The following is a 25,882-nucleotide window of genomic DNA, read 5'->3' on the forward strand; positions in this document are numbered from 1 at the left end:
GAGCTGGCTGTCTCCTTCCAAGTGATTTTTTTTTTTTTAATGTTTTTTTCTTTAGTTTTGTCTTTGGAACCTACTTCCGAAGCTTTACCATCACTTTTAAGAAGGAAAAACTGCCACCACAGGCTCATCCTAGGACCAAGAAAGACTAGTTTTGGAGAGAGGAGCATTTACATGGTACGTATGACTAATCTCCAAATTTGTATTATTTTTAGCTTAAGCAAACAGACTATAGGATCCAAGGATTTAAACATAAGTTAACAACAGGGAGACAGTCGAAGGAGCCTGCAGCAAGGGCTAATATATTTCTTTATTACCTGCCTTCCAAATTAGGATAGCAGAGTGATAGTAAAATAAAGGTAGGGCTCAAAAGTTATCTGGAAAATGAGGGAAAGAAGTATAGTGCTTAAGTATGGGATTGCATTCTATGGGCATTTTACCTAAGAAGAGAATTCATCTGTATGAGCTTTGCCACCAAAAATAAAAGTGAGAACAAGAAAAAAATGCAAGGGTGAGTCACTCCACTCAACGTGCCATTCAACAAGTGAACGTATCCTAGCTAGCATGACATGGGAGACAGGAACTTTTGTTCTCTCGGTTTGTCTGTCCCCCTCCCTCCCAGGACAGGTTGCTGACAATAATAATATGCTGAAAATATTTCAGATAACATGACTCCTCAGGGCAAGCCATAGTTTGGGGATCAACTGGGGAACCAGACATACAATTCAGCTCTGGATGAAAAATAGTCTGTTTTGGTCTTATTAAGCGACTTACTCCATGGAAAATTTAGGGGTCCTTCAAGTTAATTAGACTAACTCCTCAGCAGTGTCTATAAAAAAAAGTTATCTGGAGAAACAGAAATGCTTTCATATTATACATAATTCCTGATGATTAACTCAACTAGGGGATTGCAGACACTTTATGTTATGTGTAATTGATCACTTTCCATCTTCTAACACCCCCTCATCCCAACCCACCCCCCAAAAAAAGAAAAAAGAAAAGAAAACAATCATACACATGATAACCCAAAATTAGTCAAAAGTATTCTAGGAATGAGTTAATGCTAAAATACGTACCATATCCTCCATGGACGTCGTTCGTGTTTTGGTTCTCTGAAGCGTTTGACTAAAAGAAAAGAACATTCAGTAACTCCAAAGACACAAAGTAAAATGTACTTAACAAGCTGGGTTATCAATGTACTCAGTGTTTATACTACGAAGTTAAGGTCTCTCTCTTCCCCCTCCCTCCTCTTTTTAAATTGAGATGAAATTCACATGATCTTTCCTCTTCAGCATCTGACAAAATACTACAAGCCCAGTGAAGGTCCCAGAGGCCCCACATTGCTGATGACCAGTAGAGACTCTTCAGAAAAATGGCTCCTTGCAGCATGTGGAGATTTTCATTTCCTTCTTCCTTGTGATAAGGTTGTCTCATACAAGTATTGGAACAGCAAAGTGGACTACAGTTACTCTTAACTTGGGGATATATTCTGTCCAGGGACAAATCCGTCCATCCATCCGTCCGTCCGTCCATCCATCCATCCATCCATCCATCTACCCACCCACACCCCACACATTTACTGAGTGCCTACTACAAGCCAGACTCTAAGGATACAAAGGTAAAAGTCAGTTGTCTAGCAGGGGGGGCAGTCACATAACCAAACAGTGTGGTAAGTGCTAGATAAGAGGTAAGTCAGGCAGAAAGAAGGCACAAAGGAAGCACAATCAACTCTCCCTGCCTGGGGGGCGGGGAAGGGCAGGAGAGGCTTCACATATGGGAGGTGTTCAAGCCAGGTCCTGAAGGCTGGGTAAGTGTTTAGCCAGTGGACCAGGGAGGGGAGAGAAGATGCATTCTGGGCAGAGCAAACAGCACAAGCACAGGTGCAGGGACCAAACATGGCAGAGTGTTTGGTATCATTTGTTGTGATTTTAGTACAGAATTGGAGATGGGGGAAAAGCAGGTAACAGGAGTGACACATTGAGCAGGGGCCAAATGAGACGGGGTCTTGAATACCAGCTTAAGGAGCCAGGAAAAGTTCTAAACAGAGTCAAAACTGTGTTTTAGAAAAGTGGCTGTTACTTGTGTAGATGATGGATTTCTGGGGTGGGGAGGACTGAGGAAGGAAGCTGGCTGCGGTAGCAGTCCTGTCAGAGCACTCGGTGGTAGTGCTCTCAGATACAGAACAGTCCGCAGGAGTAGGGCTCGTGCAGCAACAGCCCAATCAACCTCAGAGGGCAAAGGACTCGCCCAATTTACACCTTCAGCTCAGGTTCATTCATACGTTCAGACACAATTGTTTGAACCAAAGGAAACAAAAAGTGGGCTTTCCAAGCTTCTTGTCCTCCACTGAAACCCTGGGCAGAGTATTTCCATGACGACGATTCTGTCTACTAAAACAAACACTGAAAGTGCTGCATGTGTGATGTTTTCCCACACAAAAGTACTGATGAAGAAACAGACACCAACGCAAATCCACAGAAGATGTCTTGTTACTATCAGGAGCAGACAAGAACCATCTTCTGGCAGAGTCCTGAGTTGCTAGTGAGGGTGTGAGAGAAGGGGAAGGAGATAATAGTACTCAAACCAAAACACCCTACTTCTCTAAATAAACACAGGCAGTCCACACTTTGTAAAGCAAGGAGACTGCCTGTACATACAGTGGAATTAGCAAGTCTCTAACAAGCATTTACAGAGACATTTTGATAAGAGACCAAAAAACAAGTGGAATTATATGGAGGTCTCTCATTTCACTGGTACATCACAGTCCCAACACATCAACAATGCCAAAGAATCTGGAGTTGAGGACAAGAAGTTCTGCTCACTCAAATGGCCCTCCAAAGTGCCGTCTCATTGAGGGGCTGGGAATTCAGGAAACAGCCAGGAGGAAAATGGACCATGACAAAACGATCTGGAAAAAAGCCTTCACTCGTTCTTCTGCTTCAGGGGAATCTGTCCGCAATAGTAGGGAATAAAGGACGTCAAAACATATCCCAAGGAGAATGCCCTCCTTCTTAGGAGATACAGAGTGAAGTATCAGAATGGCTGCAATTTACTTTCAGAGGGCTTGGGAAGGGGGATTATACATATAAAGAGGAAGAAAGAGAGAAGTAAATGTAGTGAAACATTAATAACTGGTGAACCTAGGTGAAGGGCATTTGCGTATTTGTTACACTATTATTTAGACTTTTCTTTAAGTTAAAAATTTTTCAAAATACAAACTTGGGGGAAAAAATATTCCAGAAGAATAAACCACTGCAATTGTTCAGAGGTCAATGGGCAATATTTATCACAATTTTAAATGTCCGTGCCCCTTTAGCCCTGCAATGCACCTGACAGGTCTATGTTCTACAGCATTACCGCAGCCGAGCACCGAGACGTGGAAGGGTGTTCACCACCACCCTGTTACAACAAAACCCAGAGAGAAACCAGTGCCCATCAGTATGGTCTTGGGTACATACCTCACGGTACATACATACAATGAAATACTAAGCAGCTGCTAAACAGAAAAAGATCTCCAAATTATGTTACTAATAAAATGCATAATGATATGCCTATCATGACTCCATTTATATCCCTTTTAAATATTTTTTATGTTTTAATTAATTTTCATTTACAAATACTCTGTATCCACCAAGCAAAACCTTGTCCTCCCGCCCCTTCCCGGTGCCCAGGTAACCCCTAATCTACTTTCTGTTTCTGCAAATTTGCTATTTTTAGATACCTCATATAAGTGACATCACACCATAACTAATGTAAGTAACTTTTAAAACAGTGGTTACCATCCATGAAATGAATTATAACTTGGGAAGTGGGGAAGATTTTTTTTTTATCATTCTGGATGGTTTAAACATTCTTCCGTATTCAGAGAGCTTTTATTTCAAAATTTAAAAAATAAAAGATAAACATGACTCAGAGACTTGGGCTAACAGCAAAGTGGCACATGAGAAAACTGGTGTGGCTTACAGTTGGCTCTGGGACAGGAAGTGGAGAATGGTGTACACGGTGCCATATGGGAGCACCTCTGACAAAATTCAGAACGGATTTCAATTCTTCTGAGGAGCGTTAAGTGTGACTCCTGCCTTCTTCCTCTTCATCTTCCAACCCCCTTCTCTAGAATATTTCAGAGTTAAAAATCTTTTTTTTTTTTTAATTAAAAGAAGAGCGCTGCTCTGGATCTAATTTGGTAGAGAAAACTAGAATAGTCCGTCCATCCATCTGGTAACATCCTGTGGAGGCCTGCCACACAACAAGCACCATTCTAGGTGCTGGAGATTCAGCAGGAGAGGAAACATAAAACCCTTGCCTTTCTTACACTCTAGCTGGGGGAGAGAAGGGTAAAATATGGAGTGTGTTGCGCAGTGACACGTGCCGCATAGCACACTTAAGCAGGAAAGGAGAGAGAGGGCTGGGAAGTGGGCTTTGCAGCTGTCAACCAGGAGGGTGGGGAAGGCGAGCAAAGACCTGAAGACAAGGGCTGAGCCAAATGGCATCTGGGGAAGAGCCATCCAGGCAGAGAACTGGAGGAAAGCAAGTGGTGGGGGTAGGGGTGGGGGTGGGAGAGGCCCAGGGGAGCTCTCTGACTTCTCCTGCAATGAACTGGGGTGACCTGGGGACAGCTGCAGGGCATCAAGCAGAGGTGGGATGTGCCCTCCAGCTTCTGGGAGCAGCCAAAGCGGGCATCTGTGGGAGCAGGGAGACCATTTGAGACCACTACAATAATCCAGGGAGAGAATGGTGAGAGCTGGTGTGGAAGTAGCCACAGAGTCAGTAAGAAGTGGTCAGATTCTGGTTGTACTTTAAAAGTTGACCTAAGAGGATTTGCTGACAAAGTGGATGTGGGGTGCATGTGAGAGAAAGAGATTAGTCAAGGGTGATTGCAGAGGTGGGAATTTACACTGTCGTAGACTGTTTTTGTTTTAGGGGTGGTGGTGGTGGAAAACATTCCTGTGGTAAGAAACGAGGAGCTGCCTCTGGGTCCCACATGGATGGCGAGCCAGGCACCCAGTCCCATGGAAACAAGCTTGCTCCCTGTGGGGGCCAACAGCTGCTCCCTCACATGTCACAGGTAGTGCTTCAGGCATAGCTCTAGGATCTTCAGGTAACGGTGCTCCTGCAAGATGGTGAGAGCTCAGTTGGGGAAGGAGGTCAACGTAAGGCATGCTCCGCCAACACCTGCTGAGGTGGGAGGGCTGGCAGAGGGAGTGTTACCCACACACCTTAAGTGCAGGCCGGGTTCCTGGAGCCGCAGCCATGGGAGCACTGGAATCAAAGGCCAAGAGGAGTAGTGTCAGAAGCAGCCCCTAGGGGGCAAAGGAAGGAGGAGGAGAAGGGAGGGTGGAGCCTGGAGGACAGACAATGGGCCCAACTCCGCCAACACAGATCCCCTTCCTTCCCTTTAATGCCAACAGGAGCCAAGAGCCTCCCCTGTGACAGCAGAGCTCTCCCCCTCTCTGCATCTACTATCCCCAGGCCTGGGGCTGAGCCACCCTGTGAACAGGTCTCTGAGAAATGTGTGACCTTGGGTCTGTCAGCTGCAACCTGACCTCTCCACAGCAGCCTCACTCCCTCTCCACCCGAGGTTTCTCCAACAGTGCCCCCACCAGGATTCCTCAACCCTGCTCTTGTCCGGGCCATCCTCTCCGTGCTCTGCAGTGCTCCTCTGGGGGCTCTCCTCTACCTCCCCGCAGCCCGCCCCCCTCTCGGGCTTCTCTGCCGTCCCCTCCCAGCCCCAGCCTCCTATTGCTGTGCTGACAGAATCATGGCCTGTCTCCCTGCCCAGCCGGCCAGTCCTGCCCTGGCTTCGCCACTTCTATTCATACAACGGCCATGTCCTTGTCTCCGGGGCTCCTTCCTCTCCTCCCTCCCACTCAACTGTCAATCCCCCTGCCAATTTTGCAACTGAAGAGTCTTCTGAAGGTGTCCCTTTCCCCATTCTACCACCAAACAACTCATGATTGCTTTCCCGTGCTGATGAAATGGACTCCTCACAGGCTTCCCTGGCCTTTGTCTCTCCCTCCCTCCCTCCTATACTGAGCACTTACTCTGGGGGGGAACACAACCGTGGGCCACACAGACATGGGCCCTGCCCTCCAGAGCTTTCCATCTATCCATGCCGTACCATTTAACTTGCCTAAAACACAGCTCCTGAAATCCCCAGTCTCCTTATTTCCCTTCTCAGCACCAACCACTGTTACCTGGATCTTTATCCTATGAAAAACATTCTAGGGGAAGTACGAAACACATACGTGTATCTTTAAAAGAGGGAGACGATGGTCACACACTTTGTACACTGTTCCACCCCTGCTGCTCTCACTGAAACCTCCCCTAGGAAGATGTTTCGCTTTATACACAGGGCTCTCCGTCTTACATCAGAGGCTGTGTGGGATCCCATGGAGTAGCTGTGCCACCTCTGATTTACTCTGCAAGTGTTGCTGCAGTGAGGTCCTTGCCATGTGTTGTCTCTGCCTGAGGTGGGCTTGCCGAGCCAAAGGTTATGTGCAGTTTATATCGTCACACTGCTCTCCACAGCGGTTGTACGAATTCACACACCCACCAATAACACATGAATGTTAATTTCCCCACATCCCTGCCAGTGCAGCTGTTAGCAAGCCTTCTTGCTTTGGCAAGAATTTAGAAGTGAACAAGGCTGTCTTAGCACAGCCACAGTGTACAATAACCTTGTTACTCATGTGTTCAGGCCCTGAAGGGCTCGCCACGCCACCACCTCAAGTGGGAGCTCACAAGGCTCCCAGCCCTGCCCAATCCCACCTGCCTTCCCTCTCCAACACAGCCTGTGGCTCTTCCCATCCCCAGGCCCGCACCTCCCCTGAGGACTCTGGCACTCAAGGCCCACTCTACTTGAAGTTTTGCGCTGTGCTGTTTGTGCCACACAACAGGAAGGCAATTATGGATTATCCAATTCTGTCCGTTTCATGTACACATTGATTGTTAGAATAAGGCATGTCACTCTGTTTTGCACAGACTTCTCCGAGCCGTGACTATGATGTCAGCCAGCATTTAGAGGGCAGGGAGCAGGTCCCTACCTCCCTCTCCCCAGCAGAGCCCACCTGGGCGGGTGATCCACAGGTGCCTGCTGACTGGAGGAAGGAAGCTGGGATTTTACACATGGGTGTGCCATTTTAAGTCACAAGGAGGGAGATATGAGAGGTGGCATTAAAAGTTAAACAACACAATTCGGAAGGGAAATAATTTCCATGTAGCAGCTGCAGTCCTACTTGGAAACTGAGTCATAAAAAGCACAACTGTTTGTAGAATGAAACCACACCACAACATAAGAGAGACGTCTGGTCAATGGCAGGGCCAGCCTGAGAGAAGTGGAGTTACAAGGTGGATTCCTAATGGCCAGGTGATGGGAAAGAAAGGCTTGTGGCCGAATAAAGTGGGGTAATGGGATTTGCTGGCTCCTCAATGACCAAAGCGGCCTTGGTTACCAGGGCTGCCAGTGCCCTGTGCCCTCCTCATCTGACAGCATTTCCAAAACCAACAGGACAGGGGTGGAAGAGCACTATGTGCTGAGGATATAGGAGGAGTCTGTGAATGCTGTGCCATGAAAACCCACCGAGGCAATCAATTATGATATAAAATGGTGGAATATTAGCATTCTTACACCTAAAGGACAACCTGGAAGCAGGAAGGTGACTACAGACCACACAGCAGCCCCTTTAGCTTCTGACATTTCAAAGAGGTACAACAGTAGACACTCTGGATCTTTCCGCCTTACAGGCTATGGCAAATCACAGTTATAGGCTCTCTGCTGGGACCACGAAATTGCCAACCTCTTTGAGAGCATGCAGACCTCGAAATGTGAGCAGATTTTCCGACTCAGGATGGGGACCTCCATAGGCCACGAGCTCATGACAAAAGACTGTACACATTTCTGTGCATCCTGGGGAAAAATACGCCCCTGCCTATAGCCAGCATCCCCACCCCCACCCCACCCCCCAGTTTTACAGCCCTCTTGCTGGTGACAGGCTGCTGACCCGGACCACCTCCCCAAGGGCCTCATTTCTCAAGCTGCACCACATCGAGAGTGACAGACTAGACACCAGGGCAAGTGATAAACAGCCCACTCCCAGCTAAATGTCAAGCTCAATGGCAATGAAACTGCCACGAGGGGCAGCTAGGGATCAATTCATAAACTAGCAGTTTAGATGTGAGAGCCCCTCCAACCCCCTCAGTAAATGGTGGAGAAATGGGGTGGTGGTGTCCAAGATCACCTAGGGAGTTAGCAGTGGAACTGGGACTACACCGAGCTGCCTGAGCCAAGCTTCTTTCTCAGTCTGCACCAGCTGGGCCAATGACCACGAGTCATGCCATGCTGGTCCCCTGAGCCCAGGAAGCCCTCACCACACTTCCTGACGAGGTCTCGATGCTCCTAAAGGGCAGAAGCTGTTCAGTGGGGAGGAAGGCAGTGAGCAAATCCACCCTCACTGAGGAAATCAGCAATTGAGGAAAAATCCAGAAGTGTCTTTGCACTTTCCCTAAATTATGAATGATCATTCCCACAGCCAAGCCCCAACCTGAAACTTCCGTAATGCCTTCTGGTGGTGCTTAAAAAAACAAAATTACTCGGTTTCTTTCCTGCAGGGAAAAAGTCCTAGGAAGTCACATTGGAGACTGCTGGTTGCCTCCCTGAAATCCATTATTCCCTCTTCCTTATACAGAACTCCCATATACTGGAGCCAGCAACGTGGCTAAAGACTACATTTCCCAGCCTCCCTTGAAGCTGCATGAGGCCACATGACTGAGTTCAAGCCAATGAGCTTTAAAACCATATTGGGCCACTTTTCTAGTAGAAATGAAGACCCAAGTGATTCTTATGGCAAGGAACTAATGACAGTCAAGAGGGGGGAAGCCTGAGATCTAGTCCCAGCTTTATCAGAAATTTTCTTATTTTAAGCAAGTCATTTAACTTTTCTGGGTCTAAGTTTCTTCAGGTGTCTGCTTAATAGGGTCAGTGTAGGGAGAAATGCATCTGCTGCCACCATCACCACTGTCACCATTTACATCATTATACAATCTTGAAAGGTAAGTACCATCTTCATTTACAGAGAAGGTCAAAGGATTTGCCTCAAGCCATATATGGTACCACCAAGATTTGCATTTCAAGTCCGACTCCAGACCCAACATTTCCCCCTGCTGTTGTGAGAACTGCAATACCAAACTGAATGTGATCAGACAGTGAGAAAGATGGAAGCACAAACATAAGACAACAATGTTTCTGGTATAAGGAACGTTCCACAAGGCCGAACAAAGAGCACTGGCTTGGTGTTCAGGAGCCTCCCCGAGATAAGAGCTCATCTCCTCCATCTCAGTGGGTCCTCCTGGCTCTGCTTGTCTCCCCATGAGCCCACCCCAATGCTGCAGCTGGAGGGAACTGAGCACACCACTCCTTGCTTAAAATACTTCAGTGCCCCTCCCCTCTTCCTTAGGGAAGACAATTCAGATGCTTTAAATTGACAAATAAGGCTCCCCATGACCTGGGCTCTCTCTCCCTGCCCAGCCTCATCTCTTGACATGCCCTGTGCCCCATCTCAGTGCTCATAGTCTACCCTTGGCTGGGGAGGGGCCCCCACATTTCTTCTCCTGGATAACTCTTAGGCATCCTTCTAGATTTAGTTCAGGTATCAGTTCTAAGATGTCTTCCTTGTCCCACCCCTTGTGCTGTTTACCCCTTTATTCCTAGTACTTAAGAGGGTACCTGGCTCATAATAAGTAGCTAAACAGTATTTCTTAAACAGAGGAATTCATTCCTTCAGTCTGTCATTCATGACATGGCTATTCATTGGGTACCACCCAGGTTTGGGGTTTGTGAATACATGGGGAGAATGTATACCTGAGGGGTTCCACTACCGAGCATGGCTAAAAGCTGACTCAGTATCAACCTTATTTACAATGTCTTTGGGGTACAGTTCAAAGCTGAGAAGCTGAAAACATATAAACAAAGTCAGAGAGGGGAGGGATCCTGTGACCCTTTCATCCTATAGATGGGAGATTGACACCTAGAGAAGGGAAGGGAAACCAACATCACTGCAAGATGAGTTGTATCTATTTATTTATTTTACTGTACTGAAATTCCTTTTTTATTTTTTTATTTACTAATTTTTGTCTTAAACATTTCATAGTTCTGGTGTAAAAATAACAAAATTCAAACAGGATAATATTAGAATAAAGGACATTTTAGGTAACAGGAAAAAAAAATGGCTACCCCTTTTGATGTAACTTTTCCTCTTTCTCTCCAAGAGCTTCAGTCATAATCCATGGGCTAAAGCTCTAACAACTGTGGATGAGATCGTTTCCTGGGGACTGAGTCTGACGGCTCAAGGAGCAACTGAGGAACCCCACATGGTGAGCTGGAAGCCAACTGGTCATCCATCAACAAGAAACACTGCAGACTTGGGCTGGGATTGGCTCTCACTTAATTAAGTCCTCACTCACCTCCACAGAGAATCTTAATCTCAGGATCCCTATCAGGTCTTAGATATATTTTCTTCAGGATCCCATAGCATCTTATAATTGGATTATTCCGACTTTGCATGGGACACTCCACCCCAGCAGGTGATGGGGAAATAGGAAAAGGAGGCATGAAGTCAGCATGAATCTTCCTTCTCTACAAGATGTTTCCACAGGAATAGGCGACCAGCACCCAAATAATCAGTAAGAAGCCACCTGCATCCCTCCCTCCAGCCCTACTTCTATCTGTATTTATTTATTTTTATTTTTTTTATGAATATTAGAGTTTATTAAATAGGAAAGCTATCAACTTGAACAGGAGGGAAAGGATATTTACTTGGAAACCAAGTGCGAAGGTGCCCAGTGTGTGGTACACCCCCATGAGTACATCGGAGCACACTCAGAAATGCACCAGTTCTCCAGCCCATGGGTAGGCACTGATAGACTGAAATCCCTAAGTCCTGACCCTCACTGTACAAAATGCCACTTGAAAACTCTGTCAATCCACTCTAGCCGAAAGATTTTTAAATACAAAAGCCTACAGAGAGGAGTGTTGAACTTCTTCACAGTGTGGGGTCCTTGTGACCTGGTCCCTGGGGGATCAGACAGCAGCACACACCAAGAGGGGCCCCAAGCTCAGAGCTGCAGCCCTCTAGAGCCATGCCTGTGAAGGCCATGAGAGAACGGCAAGTCAGAGGAGACACCACGTGGGCACAAAAAGGCACAGATTCCTGCATAGGTCAATACTCTGTGTACAGCTTACTGTTTGTCTCCCCTTATTTCTCTCACAACTAATATTCTGGGATAATAATGGAGGGCAGAGAAGCTCTGAACCTCATTCAGCTTTCTTCTTAGCTTAGACTTTTCATCTTTCAGTGCTTGGTAGCTTATGTGCAGTGTCTGCAGGTGCTGGTCTCCCATAGACTCTCCATGGACTGTGAGCTTGGTGCTGGGGCTGCCTGCTGGAGACCCCAGGGAAGCACACGAGTCAGTGCCACTCAGAGTCCACATGGGAGAGACTCTGATGGGGTGGAGAAAAAGGACATGTAAGTGCTGCAGGGCGACGCACTGGCAGCGACCTTCAGGTTTGTCTGCTCCACGGCCGACAGCAGGTTGGCCCCCTTCCACTCATCGTCCTCGTCCTCGCCCAGCAGGTCGCCACCCCCTGTCCGGTCTTCAAAAAATGGCTGCTGGTACTCCAGGCCATACCCCACGGTCTGGGCGGTTGGGAAGCTGTGTTCAAGCCCCAGTGAGTGCCTCATGGCTTCCTTTGAATATATCCTACTATTGGTCATGTCAACTTTTGACAGGTTGAGATTCTTGGTTTTCGGAAACTCTTTAAAGGAGAATGGATTTGCCTCTTCAAGATCTTCAAGTTTATCATTGTCCAGAATGACGAGGCTCTGGCTCAGAAGAGAGGGATGACGCCCAGGGGGCGCGCATAGCCCGACATCCCCGCAAACCCAGCCCTGCCTAGCCCGGCAGCAGCAGCTCCATGGCCTTGGCTCGGCTCTGCTGGGAAGCGGCTTGCATCGCCCGCCCCAGTCACCTGCCGCCGCCCCTCAGTGCCGCTTGCCACTGCTTCCGCTCCCTGTGTTTATTTTTAATTCAATAAGTTTCATGAATTTTCATGACAGGTTCTCCCAAAAACTTTACTTGGCAGCCATTTGTTAGAGCCTGGCTCAGCGGGTTTTGGGCACTTAGCTCCATGAAAGGACTAAAATTGCTTAGTTTTCTCTTCGGGTTTTAGATAAAACAGGCTGCCATCAAGACTGCCAGAGAAGACTATCCAAAACCTTTCATTCTCCTAATAACTGCATGGCAGGATGGACTGTTCCATCAAGGTCTCCTCCACTGTACCTAGCCTTAGAAAGTAAGAACCAGATAATCTGGGTTTGTGGCCAGTTTAAGTGCTCATGAAAATTTACTGGGAAGGATTTCGCTTCTTCAGCACTTGATGAAGCCCAGGTTCTAAGTCAGCTGTTTCTAATCCTCCTACATAGAAGTTAAGCCAATGGCTTGAGTGAGAAGCAATGACCAAAAAAATCTGAACTACCAAGCAAATAAACATGCTTAACTCTCTAAACACATGTCTCCATAGAACTGCTGCTTTTCCCAGGAGCAGGGCTGTGGTGCCATCTGCTAACAAGGACCTCGGCAGGAGTGAGGGGGTGTCGTCACTGGACGTGTGTGCCATGGAGGATTCTGTTGGATGGAAAGAAAACTAATGGCTGGAGGACCATGGCAGAGTAGGATGCTCCAGGAATCAGTCTCTCCACCAAAACAACTGTTAAACAGGCGGGAACTGTCTGAATCAACTATTTTGAAACTACAGAGTCCAGCAGAACACTGTACAGCATCCAGGAAAAAGCAGGAGGTAAATTGTGGTAGATACCAGTAAAACTGCTCTCTCTCCCATGGACTGTAAGACAAAATATTAAGATGTCAATTCTACGCAAAGTGATTTATGGATTCAACAAAGTCCTAATCAAAATTCTAACAACCTTCTTTGCAGAAATGGAAAAGCCAATCATCAAATTTAAATGGAAGCATAAGGAACCCCAAATAGCCAAAGCCATCTTGAAAAAGAATGAAGCTGGAATTCTCACACTTCCCAATCTTAAAACTTATTACAAAGTCACAATAATCACACACAAGGCACAAGGCAGACATTCAGACCAATGGAATACAACTGAGAACTGAGAAATCAATGCTCACATTTATGGCCTATTGATTTTTTTTTTTTATTAAATTCAGTTTTATCGAAATACATTCACACACCATACAATCATCCATGATATACAATCCACAGTATGATAACATAGTTATGCGTTCATCACCACAGTCTCTCTCTGAACATTTTCCTTACATCAGAAAGAACCAGAACAAGAATAAAAAATAAAAGTGAAAAAAAACACCCAAATCATCCCCCCATCCCACCCCATTTGTCCTGTAGTTTTTATCCCCATTCCTCCACTCATCCATACACTAGATAAAGGGGGTGTGATCCACAAGGTCTTCACAATCACACTGTCACCCCTTGTAATCTACATTATTATATAATTGTCTTCAGGAGTCCAGACTGCTGGGTTGGAGTTTGGTAGTTTCAGGTATTTACTTCTAGCTATTCCAATACATTAAATATGGCCTATTGATTTTTGACAAGGGCAAAGGCCACTCAATTTGGAAAGAATAGTCTCTTCAGCAAATGGTGGTGGGAAAATTGGATGTCCATATGCAGAAGAAGAAAGGTGGACTCTACCTCACACCATACCTAAAACATAAAATGGATCAAAGATCTAAATATAAGATCTAGAACTATAAAACTCCTATTAGAAAATGTAGGGAAGCATCTTCAGAATCTTGTGTTAGGCAATGGTTGCTTAGACTTTACACCCAAAGCACAAGCAATGAAAGAACAGATAGAAGGGACATCATCAAAATTTTGTGCATAAAAGAACTTCATAATGAAAGTAAAACAACAACCTATATAAGGGAGAAAATATTTAGAAACCACATATCTGATAAGGGTTTAATATTCAAAACATTATATAAAGAAATTATACAACTCAACAATAAGAAGACAAACAACCCAATTAAAAACTGGGCAAAAGACTTGAATAGACATTTCTCCAAAGAAGATAAACAAATGGCAAAAAAGCATGGGAAAGGATGCTCAACATCATCGGCCATTAAGGAAACTCCAAGCAAAATCACAATGAGATATCATTTCACACCTACTAGAATGGCTACTATTTAAAAAATGTGAAATTACAAGTGTTGGAGAGAATGTGGAGAAATAGGAACACTCATTCATTTTTGGTGGGAATGGAAAATGGTGCACTGTGGAAGACAGTTTGGTGGTTCCTCAGAAGGCTAAGTATAGAATTACCATATGGCCCACCAATCTCACTTCTAGGTGTATACGCAAAATAATTGAAAGCAGGGACTCAAACAGATATTCGTACACCGATATTTGTAGTGGCATTATTAACAATTTCCAAAAGATGGAAGCAACCCAAATGTCCATCAACCCAAACAAAATGTGGTATATACACACAATGGAATATTATTCAGTTGTAAAAAGAAATGACGTTCAGATACATGTGGCGACATGGATGAACCTTGAAGACATCAAGTTGACTGAAAGAAGCCAGATGCAAAAGAACAAATATTGTAGGATCTCACTGATGTGAAATAATTAGACTAAGCAAACTCATGTAGTCAGAGTCGAGAATACAGGTTACCAGGGGATGGGGTAGGAATGTTTAAATTGTACAGGGAAGAGGCGGGGCAAGATGGCAGACTGGTGAGCTGTATGTTTTAGTTACTCCTCCAGGAAAGTAGGTAGAAAGCCAGGAACTGCGTGGACTGGACACCACAGAGCAATCTGACTTTGGGCATACTTCATACAACACTCATGAAAACGTGGAACTGCTGAGATCAGCGAAATCTGTAAGCTTTTGCGGCCAGGGGACCCGCGCCCTTCCCTGCCAGGCTCAGTCCCGTGGGAGGAGGGGCTGTCAGCTCCGGGAATGAGAAGGGAGAACTGCAGTGGCAGCCCTTATCGGAAACTCATTCTGCTGATCCAAACTCCAACCATAGATAGACGGAGACCAGACACCAGAGAATCTGAGAGCAGCCAGCCCAGCAGAGAGGAGACAGGCATAGAAAAAAACAACACGAAAAACTCCAAAATAAAAGCAGAGGATTTTTGGGGTTCTGGTGAACATAGAAGGGGGAAGGGCAGAGCTCAGGCCTGAGCTCAGGCCCTGAGGAGCATATGCAAATCCCGAAGAAAAGCTGGTCTCTCTGCCCTGTGGACCTTTCCTTAATGGCCCTGGTTGCTTTGTCTCTTACCATTTCAATAACCCATTAGATCTCTGAGGAGGGCCCTATTTTTTTTTTTTTTTAATCCTTTTTTCTTTTTCTAAAACAATTACTCTAAGAAGCCCAATACAGAAAGCTTCAAAGACCTGCAATTTGGGCAGGTCAAGTCAAGAGCAGAACTAGGAGAGCTCTGTGACAAAACGCAATAATCCAGTGGCTCAGAAAATTCACTAAACACCACAACTTCCCAAGAAAAGGGGGGTGTCCGCTCACAGCCATCATCCTGGTGGACAGGAAACACTCCTGCCCATTGCCAGCCCCATAGCCCAGAACTGCCCCAGACAACCCAGTGTGACGGAAGTGCTTCAAATAACAGGCACACACCACAAAACTGGGCGTGGACATTAGCCTTCCCTGCAACCTCAGCTGATTGTCCCAGAGTTGGGAAGGTAGAGCAGTGTGAATTAACAAAGCCCCATTCAGCCTTCATTTCAGCAGACTGGGAGCCTCCCTACACAGCCCAGCAGCCCAGAACTGCCCTGGGGGGACGGCACTCACCTGTGACATAGCACAGTCATCCCTCAACAGAGGACCCGGGGTGCACGGCCTGGAAGAGGGGCCCACTTGCAAGTCTCAGGAGCCATACGCCAATACCAAGGACTTGTGGGTCAGTGGCAGAGACAAACTGTGGCAGGACTGAACTGAAGGATTAGACTATTGCAGCAGCTTTAAAACTCTAGGATCACCAGGGAGATTTGATTGTTAGAGCCACCCCCCGCTCCCTGACTGCCCAGAAACACGCCCCATACACAGGGCAGGCAACACCAACTACACACGCAAGCTTGGTACACCAATTGGACCCCACAAGACTCACTCCCCCACTCACCAAAAAGGCTAAGCAGGGGAGAACTGGCTTGTGGAGAACAGGTGGCTCGTGGACGCCACCTGCTGGTTAGTTAGAGAAAGTGTACTCCACGAAGCTGTAGATCTGATAAATTAGAGATAAGGACTTCAATTGGTCTACAAATCCTAAAAGAACCCTATCAAGTTCAGCAAATGCCACGAGGCCAAAAACAACAGAAAATTATAAAGCATATGGAAAAACCAGACGATATGGATAACCCAAGCCCAAGCATCCAAATCAAAAGCTCAGAAGAGACACAGCACCTAGAGCAGCTACTCAAAGAACTAAAGATGAACAATGAAACCATAGTACGGGAGACAAAGGAAATCAAGAAGACCCTAGAAGAGCATAAAGAAGACATTGCAAGACTAAATAAAAAAATGGATGATCTTATGGAAATTAAAGAAACTGTTGACCAAATTAAAAAGATTCTGGACACTCATAGTACAAGACTAGAGGAAGTTGAACAACGAATCAGTGACCTCGAAGATGACAGAATGGAAAATGAAAGCATAAAAGAAAGAATGGGGAAAAAAATTGAAAAAATCGAAATGGACCTCTGGGATATGATAGATAATATGAAACGTCCAAATATAAGACTCATTGGTGTCCCAGAAGGGGAAGAAAAGGGTAAAGGTCTAGGAAGAGTATTCAAAGAAATTGTTGGGGAAAACTTCCCAAATCTTCTAAACAACATAAATACACAAATCATAAATGCTCAGCGAACTCCAAATAGAATAAATCCAAATAAACCCGCTCCAAGACATATACTGATCACACTGTCAAAAACAGAAGAGAAGGAACAAGTTCTGAAAGCAGCAAGAGAAAAGCAATTCACCACATACAAAGGAAACAGCATAAGACTAAGTAGTGACTACTCAGCAGCCACCATGGAGGCAAGAAGGCAGTGGCACGATGTATTTAAAATTCTGAGTGAGAAAAATTTCCAGCCAAGAATACTTTATCCAGCAAAGCTCTCCTTCAAATTTGAGGGAGAGCTTAAATTTTTCACAGACAAACAAATGCTGAGAGAATTTGCTAACAAGAGACCTGCCCTACTGGAGATACTCAAGGGAGCCCTACAGACAGAGAAACAAAGAAAGGACAGAGAGACTTGGAGAAAGGTTCAGTACTAAAGAGATTCGGTATGGGTACAATAAAGGATATTAATAGACAGAGGGGAAAAATATGACAAACATAAACCAAAGGATAAGATGGCTGATTCAAGAAATGCCTTCACGGTTATAACGTTGAATGTAAATGGATTAAACTCCCCAATTAAAAGATATAGATTCGCAGAATGGATCAAAAAAAATGAACCATCAATATGTTGCATACAAGAGACTCATCTTAGACACAGGGACACAAAGAAACTGAAAGTGAAAGGATGGAAAAAATATTTCATGCAAGCTACAGCCAAAAGAAAGCAGGTGTAGCAATATTAATCTCAGATAAAATAGACTTCAAATGCAGGGATGTTTTGAGAGACAAAGAAGGCCACTACATACTAATAAAAGGGGCAATTCAGCAAGAAGAAATAACAATCGTAAATGTCTATGCACCCAATCAAGGTGCCACAAAATACATGAGAGAAACACTGGCAAAACTAAAGGAAGCAATTGATGTTTCCACAATAATTGTGGGAGACTTCAACACATCACTCTCTCCTATAGATAGATCAACCAGACAGAAGACCAAGAAGGAAATTGAAAACCTAAACAATCTGATAAATGAATTAGATTTAACAGACATATACAGGACATTACATCCCAAATCACCAGGATACACATACTTTTCTAGTGCTCATGGAACTTTCTCCAGAATAGATCACATGCTGGGACATAAAACAAGCCTCAATAAATTTAAAAAGATTGAAATTATTCAAAGCACATTCTCGGACCACAATGGAATACAATTAGAAGTCAATAACCATCAGAGACTTAGAAAATTCACAAATACCTGGAGGTTAAACAACACACTCCTAAACAATCAGTGGGTTAAAGAAGAAATAGCAAGAGAAATTGCTAAATATATAGAGACGAATGAAAATGAGAACACAACATACCAAAACCTATGGGATGCAGCAAAAAGCAGTGCTAAGGGGGAAATTTATAGCACTAAACGCATATATTAAAAAGGAAGAAAGAGCCAAAATCAAAGAACTAATGGATCAACTGAAGAAGCTAGAAAATGAACAGCAAACCAATCCTAAACCAAGTACAAGAAAAGAAATCACAAGGATTAAAGCAGAAATAAATGACATAGAGAACAAAAAAACAATAGAGAGGATAAATATCACCAAAAGTTGGTTCTTTGAGAAGATCAACAAGATTGACAAGCCCCTAGCTAGACTGACAAAATCAAAAAGAGAGAAGACCCATATAAACAAAATAATGAATGAAAAAGGTGACATAACTGCAGATCCTGAAGAAATTAAAAAAATTATAAGAGGATACTATGAACAACTGTATGGCAACAAACTGGATAATGTAGAGGAAATGGACAATTTCCTGGAAACATGAACAACCTAGACTGACCAGAGAAGAAATAGAAGACCTCAACCAGCCTATCACAAGCAAAGAGATCCAATCAGTCATCAAAAATCTTCCCACAAATAAATGCCCACGGCCAGATGGCTTCACAGGGGAATTCTACCAAACTTTCCAGAAAGAACTGACACCAATCTTACTCAAACTCTTTCAAAACATTGAAGAAAATGGAACACTACCTAACTCATTTTATGAAGCTAACATCAATCTAATACCAAAACCAGGCAAAGATGCTACAAAAAAGGGAAACTACCGGCCAATCTCCCTAATGAACATAGATGCAAAAATCCTCAACAAAATACTTGCAAATCGAATCCAAAGACACATTAAAAAAATCATACACCATGACCAAGTGGGGTTCATTCCAGGCATGCAAGGATGGTTCAACATAAGAAAATCAATCAATGTATTACAACACATTAAAAACTCAAAAGGGAAAAATCAATTGATCATCTCAATAGATGCTGAAAAAGCATTTGACAAAATCCAACATCCGTTTTTGATAAAAACTCTTCAAAAGGTAGGAATTGAAGGAAACTTCCTCAACATGATAAAGAGCATATATGAAAAACCCACAGCCAGCATAGTACTCAATGGTGAGAGACTGAAAGCCTTCCCTCTAAGATGAGGAACAAGACAAGGATGCCCGCTGTCACCACTGTTATTCAGCATTGTGCTGGAAGTGCTAGCCAGGGCAATCCGGCAAGACAAAGAAATAAGAAGCATCCAAATTGGAAAAGAAGAAGTAAAACTGTCATTGTTTGCAGATGATATGATCTTATATCTAGAAAACCCTGAGAAATCGACGATACAGCTACTAGAGCTAATAAACAAATTTAGCAAAGTAGCGGGATACAAGGTTAATGCACATAAGTCAGTAATGTTTCTGTATGCTAGAAATGAACAAACTGAAGAGACACTCAAGAAAAAGATACCATTTTCAATAGCAACTAAAAAAATCAAGTACCTAGGAATAAACTTAACCAAAGATGTAAAAGACCTATACAAAGAAAACTACATAACTCTACTAAAAGAAATAGAAGGGGACCTTAAAAGATGGAAAAATATTCCATGTTCATAGATAGGAAGACTAAATGTCATTAAGATGTCAATTCTACCCAAACTCATCTACAGATTCAATGCAATCCCAATCAAAATTCCAACAACCTACTTTGCAGACTTGGAAAAGCTAGTTATCAAATTTATTTGGAAAGGGAAGATGCCTCGAATTGCTAAAGACACTCTAAAAAAGAAAAACGAAGTGGGAGGACTTGCACTCCCTGACTTTGAAGCTTATTATAAAGCCACAGTTGCCAAAACAGCATGGTACTGGCACAAAGATAGACATATAGATCAATGGAATCGAATTGAGAATTCAGAGATAGACCCTCAGATCTATGGCCGACTGATCTTTGATAAGGCCCCCAAAGTCACTGAACTGAGTCATAATGGTCTTTTCAACAAATGGGGCTGGGAGAGTTGGATATCCATATCCAAAAGAATGAAAGAGGACCCCTACCTCACCCCCTACACAAAAATTAACTCAAAATGGACCAAAGATCTCAATATAAAAGAAAGTACCATAAAACTCCTAGAAGATAATGTAGGAAAACATCTTCAAGACCTTGTATTAGGCGGCCACTTCCTAGACTTTACACCCAAAGCACAAGCAACAAAAGAGAAATAGATAAATGGGAACTCCTCAAGCTTAGAAGTTTCTGCACCTCAAAGGAATTTCTCAAAAAGGTAAAGAGGCAGCCAACTCAATGGGAAAAAATTTTTGGAAACCATGTATCTGACAAAAGACTGATATCTTGCATATACAAAAGAAATCCTACAACTCAATGACAATAGTACAGTCGGCCCAATTATAAAATGGGCAAAAGATATGAGAAGACAGTTCTCTGAAGAGGAAATATGGATGGCCAAGAAACACATGAAAAAATGTTCAGCTTCACTAGCTATTAGAGAGATGCAAATTAAGACCACAATGAGATACCATCTAACACCGATTAGAATGGCTGCCACTAAACAAACAGGAAACTACAAATGCTGGAGGGGATGTGGAGAAATTGGAACTCTTATTCATTGTTGGTGGGACTGTATAATGGTTCAGCCACTCTGGAAGTCAGTCTGGCAGTTCCTTAGAAAACTAGATATAGAGTTACCATTCGATCCAGCGATTGCACTTCTCTGTATATACCCGGATGATCGGAAAGCAGTGACACGAACAGATATCTGCACGCCAATGTTCATAGCAGCATTATTCACAATTGCCAAGAGATGGAAACAACCCAAATGTCCTTCAACAGATGAGTGGATAAATAAAATGTGGTATATACACATGATGGAATACTACGCAGCAGTTAAGAAGGAACGATCTCGTGAAACATATGACAACATGGATGAACCTTGAAGACATAATGCTGAGTGAAATAAGCCAGGCACAAAAAGAGAAATATTCTATGCTACCACTAATGTGAACTTTGAAAAATGTAAAACAAATGGTTTATAATGTAGAATGTAGGGGAACTAGCAATAGAGAGCAATTAAGGAAGGGGGAACAATAATCCAAGAAGAACAGATAAGCTATTTAACGTTCTGGGGATGCCCAGGAATGACTATGGTCTGTTAATTTCTGATGGATATAGTAGGAACAAGTTCACAGAAATGTTGCTATATTAGGTAACTTTCTTGGGGTAAAGTAGGAACATGTTGGAAGTTAAGCAGTTATCTTAGGTTAGTTGTCTTTTTCTTACTCCCTTGTTATGGTCTCTTTGAAATGTTCTTTTATTGTATGTTTGTTTTCTTTTTAACTTTTTTTTCATACAGTTGATTTAAAAAAGAAGGGAAAGTTAAAAAAAAAAAAAGAAAGAAAACAAGGGAAAAAAAAAAAAAGATGTAGTGCCCCCTTGAGGAGCCTGTGGAGAATGCAGGGGTATTCGCCTACCCCACCTCCATGGTTGCTAACATGACCACAGACATAGGGGACTGGTGGTTTGATGGGTTGAGCCCTCTACCACAGGTTTTACCCTTGGGAAGACGGTTGCTGCAAAGGAGAGGCTAGGCCTCCCTATAATTGTGCCTAAGAGTCTCCTCCTGAATGCCTCTTTGTTGCTCAGATGTGGCCCTGTCTCTCTAGCTAAGCCAACTTGAAAGGTGAAATCACTGCCCTCCTCACTACGTGGGATCAGACACCCAGGGGAGTGAATCTCCCTGGCAACGTGGAATATGACTCCCGGGGAGGAATGTAGACCTGGCATCGTGGGAAGGAGAACATCTTCTTGACCAAAAGGGGGATGTGAAAGGAAATGAAATAAGCTTCAGTGGCAGAGAGATTCCAAAAGGAGCCGAGAGGTCACTCTGGTGGGCACTCTTATGCACACTTTAGACAACCCTTTTTAGGTTCTAAAGAATTGGGGTAGCTGGTGGTGGATACCTGAAACTATCAAACTACAACCCAGAACCCATGAATCTCGAAGACAGTTGTATAAAAATGTAGCTTATGAGGGGTGACAATGGGATTGGGAAAGCCATAAGGACCACACTCCACTTTGTCTAGTTTATGGATGGATGAGTAGAAAAATAGGGGAAGGAAACAAACAGACAAAGGTACCCAGTGTTCTTTTTTACTTCAATTGCTCTTTTTCACTCTAATTATTATTCTTGTTATTTTTGTGTGTGTGCTAATGAAGGTGTCAGGGATTGATTTGGGTGATGAATGTACCACTATGTAATGGTACTGTAAACAATCGAAAGTACAATTTGTTTTGTATGACTGCGTGGTATGTGAATATATCTCAATAAAATGAAGATAAAAAAATAAATTATATATTTGAATGTGGGTAAAGGGAAATTTTAGATTGCATGTATGTTACTAGAATAAAAATTTAAAAAAAACAAAACTAAACAACTCCATGGGATGGTACCACACAGTGAACCCCAAAGCAAACCCTAAAGCAAACCATGAATTATAAAAATACGCTATCATCAATTGTAACAAATGTACCACAATAATATAGGGTGTTTTAGGGGAAGCCATATTTTACGCATAATTTTTCTGCAAACCCACAACTTCTCTAATAAAAAAATGAATGGCCAATAAATGCAGAAGAACATGCTCAACCTCAATAACGCAGCTTTTAAAAATGCATATTAATAATTATTTAGCAAATAATTAGCAATAATTATTATAGCACTTATAGCAATTATTATTGCAAAGATTAAAATACTTGGTGAGGGTACACAGGTACTCTTAAACTGCTGGTAGAAATGTAAATTACACAACTACTTGGAAAATGTGGGGAAATGGATTTGAAACAGTGGTCCCCAGAACTACTCAGATACAAGGGGGTATTGAGTTGGTGCACCCAGCCTTCTGGGATCACGGGATGCTGGATGGAGAGACGTCAGTGAAGCTGCTCCCAGGGCCCTGGACGTTAGATCCGCTTAGATGTGTGAGTTTTCTATCTAACAATCCACAGATCATTTGAAAAGCTGCAGCAGGTATTTTGGCAATATCTGTTATATTTTAAACTTTTATACACTGTGATCCAGAAGCTCAAAAGTCTATGTAGAAGAGTGGTCACTGCAGCACTCTCTGTAACAGTGGAAAATTTATAAATAACCTAAATGTCCATCAATAATGGAGTGGTCTGATAAAAATGATCAGACTATGGAATTCAACTGTTAAAAAACTGAGGCAGAGAGCTGTACACTTGCAATGGGTGAATTTTATGGTATGTAAATTACACCTTAATAAAGCTGTTTCTTAAAAAAAGTGAGGCAGATCTATTTGTATTGAAATGGAAAAATGCCCACGTTGAATGGAGAACAAAGCAAGTCACCAAAATAGCTATGTGTAGTATCAATTTGTTTTATTAAAAAAATGATATATACATGCAGAAATCTGGAGGTATATACAATAACCTGTTGGCCATGGTGAGCTCTCTAGAAGATGGGATTATGGGGAACTTTTACTCTTTATGTTATGAGCATGTATCACTTTTGAAGAAAAAAAATAAAGGCCTAAAAAGGATTATTTGGGAAAAAAGGTTCTACTGCTAAAACAGTAATTTAAAAAATGACTAACATAATTTAGCACATTAGGTAATTAATAGCCTTCCTCAAAGCTCATTTAGAAAATTTCCTTCTGGGGGAAAAAAGTCTCCAAGCAGACAGACCGCACTAGAGATGGAAAATAGTTGCTTCAACCCACTGCTAGTCCACATCAAGGAGGGTATATTACCCTTGGTGCACAAACCGTCCCAGTGTGCTTCCGTCACACCTGATGTAACGTGCTCAAGTTAAAATGAAATGGATAGTGTATTTTGTATTTTTTAGGATTCCCTGGTTTCACTGCCTTTTAAAAATTATACAGCCAACAATCAATCCCGATTGTGTTGGGTAAGAAGCCTTTGACTGCAAAAAAATACTTCTTTATTAAAAGGACTGACCTTCACTGCAATCTCATGGATAGTCAGAACAAGACACAGCCTCAGTATCTGCATTTCTCTGAGCTAACATTCACAGCCCCTGCCCAATGCCACCACAGCTTCCTGTGCCAGGGGAGACACACTAACCCCATCACAAAACAATGAACTCCAATTGTGCTGCATTTTCAGCCCGGTGACTCAGGGCTCTGACAAGATTCCAGCTGCTTAGGGTCATAAGAATGCATACTGGATACAGGGAGGGGCCCTGTGACACTGTTTCCACTCCTTGAAACTGGAAGGGTAACGATATGGCTGTATTTCCACCCACCAAGGGCTAAACAAAGAAGCCAAAGGACTGGACCCAGGATTGCCAACTCACTTAACTGGGTCAGGCAACTCCAGGACTTTCACTAGGAGAAAAACCCAAATGTACTGTTTCCTTCCTAAAGATGACCACTTATCATCTGTAGGTTACAAACTTTAAAGGCCATTCCCTGGCGGTGGTGAAGGTACCACCCAGCCACCTACCTCTCTCACCAGCAGCCCTTGTGAACAATGACATGCTCCTGTGAGTAGCTGGCTCACTCTGGGACACAGTACAAGGACACGCTTACATGTGACACAGTCCCTGACAGCATCCTGCTTCACCTTTGAAGACAAACAGCCTCATCCCTACTACCTACACCCAATATGCATTACCTATGCAACTGAGCGCCTGTGAGGCCTTTAGAGGAAGCCTAATGAGATGAGGTGTTATAATTAGTAATACTGATGGCTCCCTGTGCTCACGATAAATCTACTCTGTCAGTCCCCACACCAATCCTAGGAGATAGACAGTGTTATCCTTAATTTCAGATGAAGAAACCGATGCTCAGAGCAGTTAAAGAACTTGCCAAAGTCCCATAAGCGGCAAGTGGAGTCAGGACCAGAACCTAGCACCGGGACTGACAGAACTTGGCCTCTTACAAGATAGCATTACCAAAAGTCAAGAAGAGCCCCTGAAAGAGAATTGGCTTAGAAAATTTAAATGTAGATGGAAAAATAACTCAAGAATGTTATTCTACACTGAAGGTGGCTAGTGTCTATATCTATAACATATGCATGCCCCAAAATTTCAAGTCTTGTGGTAAGAAGTCAATTCAATTCTTAACTCTGGTTAAAACTGCAAATGCTTGGCCATCCAAGTCCAGGGGTACAGGAAAGAGGCCAGACTGTTTGAGGCTACAACAGGCCTGCTCTGACAAGCCCTGACTAGCTGCTCCAGCCACCACTCTGCCACCCTTAGCACAGCTCAGTCTCTTGGGCAACCCTGTGCCTGCCTCTCTGCCAGAGTGGGCCCTGCAGCTGGGAATAGGGAGGAGGAGAGCCTCATGTTTGCCAAGAGTGTGCAACACCCCTCCACCATCACCACATGGTTTGCCACCTCTCGCTGGCCGCTGTGCCAGGCCATTCTTGGGCTGTCATGGCCAAGTCAGCACAGAATTAGGCAATTTGGTTCACAGGTGGGAAGATTTTCCTTTCTCATACCATAATCTAGAACAAACTCGTAGACAAACCAATGAGCGCAAGGACATGAAATGGCAGCAAGACTAGGTGGTGGAGGGGAAAGAACAGATGCCTGGGAGGCAGGACACCTGGGTTCTAGTCCTGACTCAGCCTCCAACCTGCTGGGAGGCCTCAGGCCAGCCATTCAA

The 25,882-nt window shown here is 43.7% G+C and overlaps 1 protein-coding gene and 1 pseudogene across 1 annotated transcript in view; both read right to left on the reverse strand.

Moving 5' to 3' along the window:
- Window positions 1–25,882, reverse strand: part of LOC119505431 (store-operated calcium entry regulator STIMATE) — a 100,830-nt gene that overhangs the window by 54,314 nt on the left and 20,634 nt on the right. Inside the window, 1 exon segment of the mRNA XM_037798220.1 lies at window positions 1,074–1,122. Within this exon segment, the coding sequence (XP_037654148.1) occupies window positions 1,074–1,122 (49 nt within the window).
- On the reverse strand, window positions 11,024–11,923 carry LOC119505409 (annotated as a pseudogene).

Source organism: Choloepus didactylus, chromosome 1 (assembly GCF_015220235.1).
Source record: "Choloepus didactylus isolate mChoDid1 chromosome 1, mChoDid1.pri, whole genome shotgun sequence".
NCBI classification, from domain to species: Eukaryota; Metazoa; Chordata; class Mammalia; order Pilosa; family Megalonychidae; genus Choloepus; species Choloepus didactylus.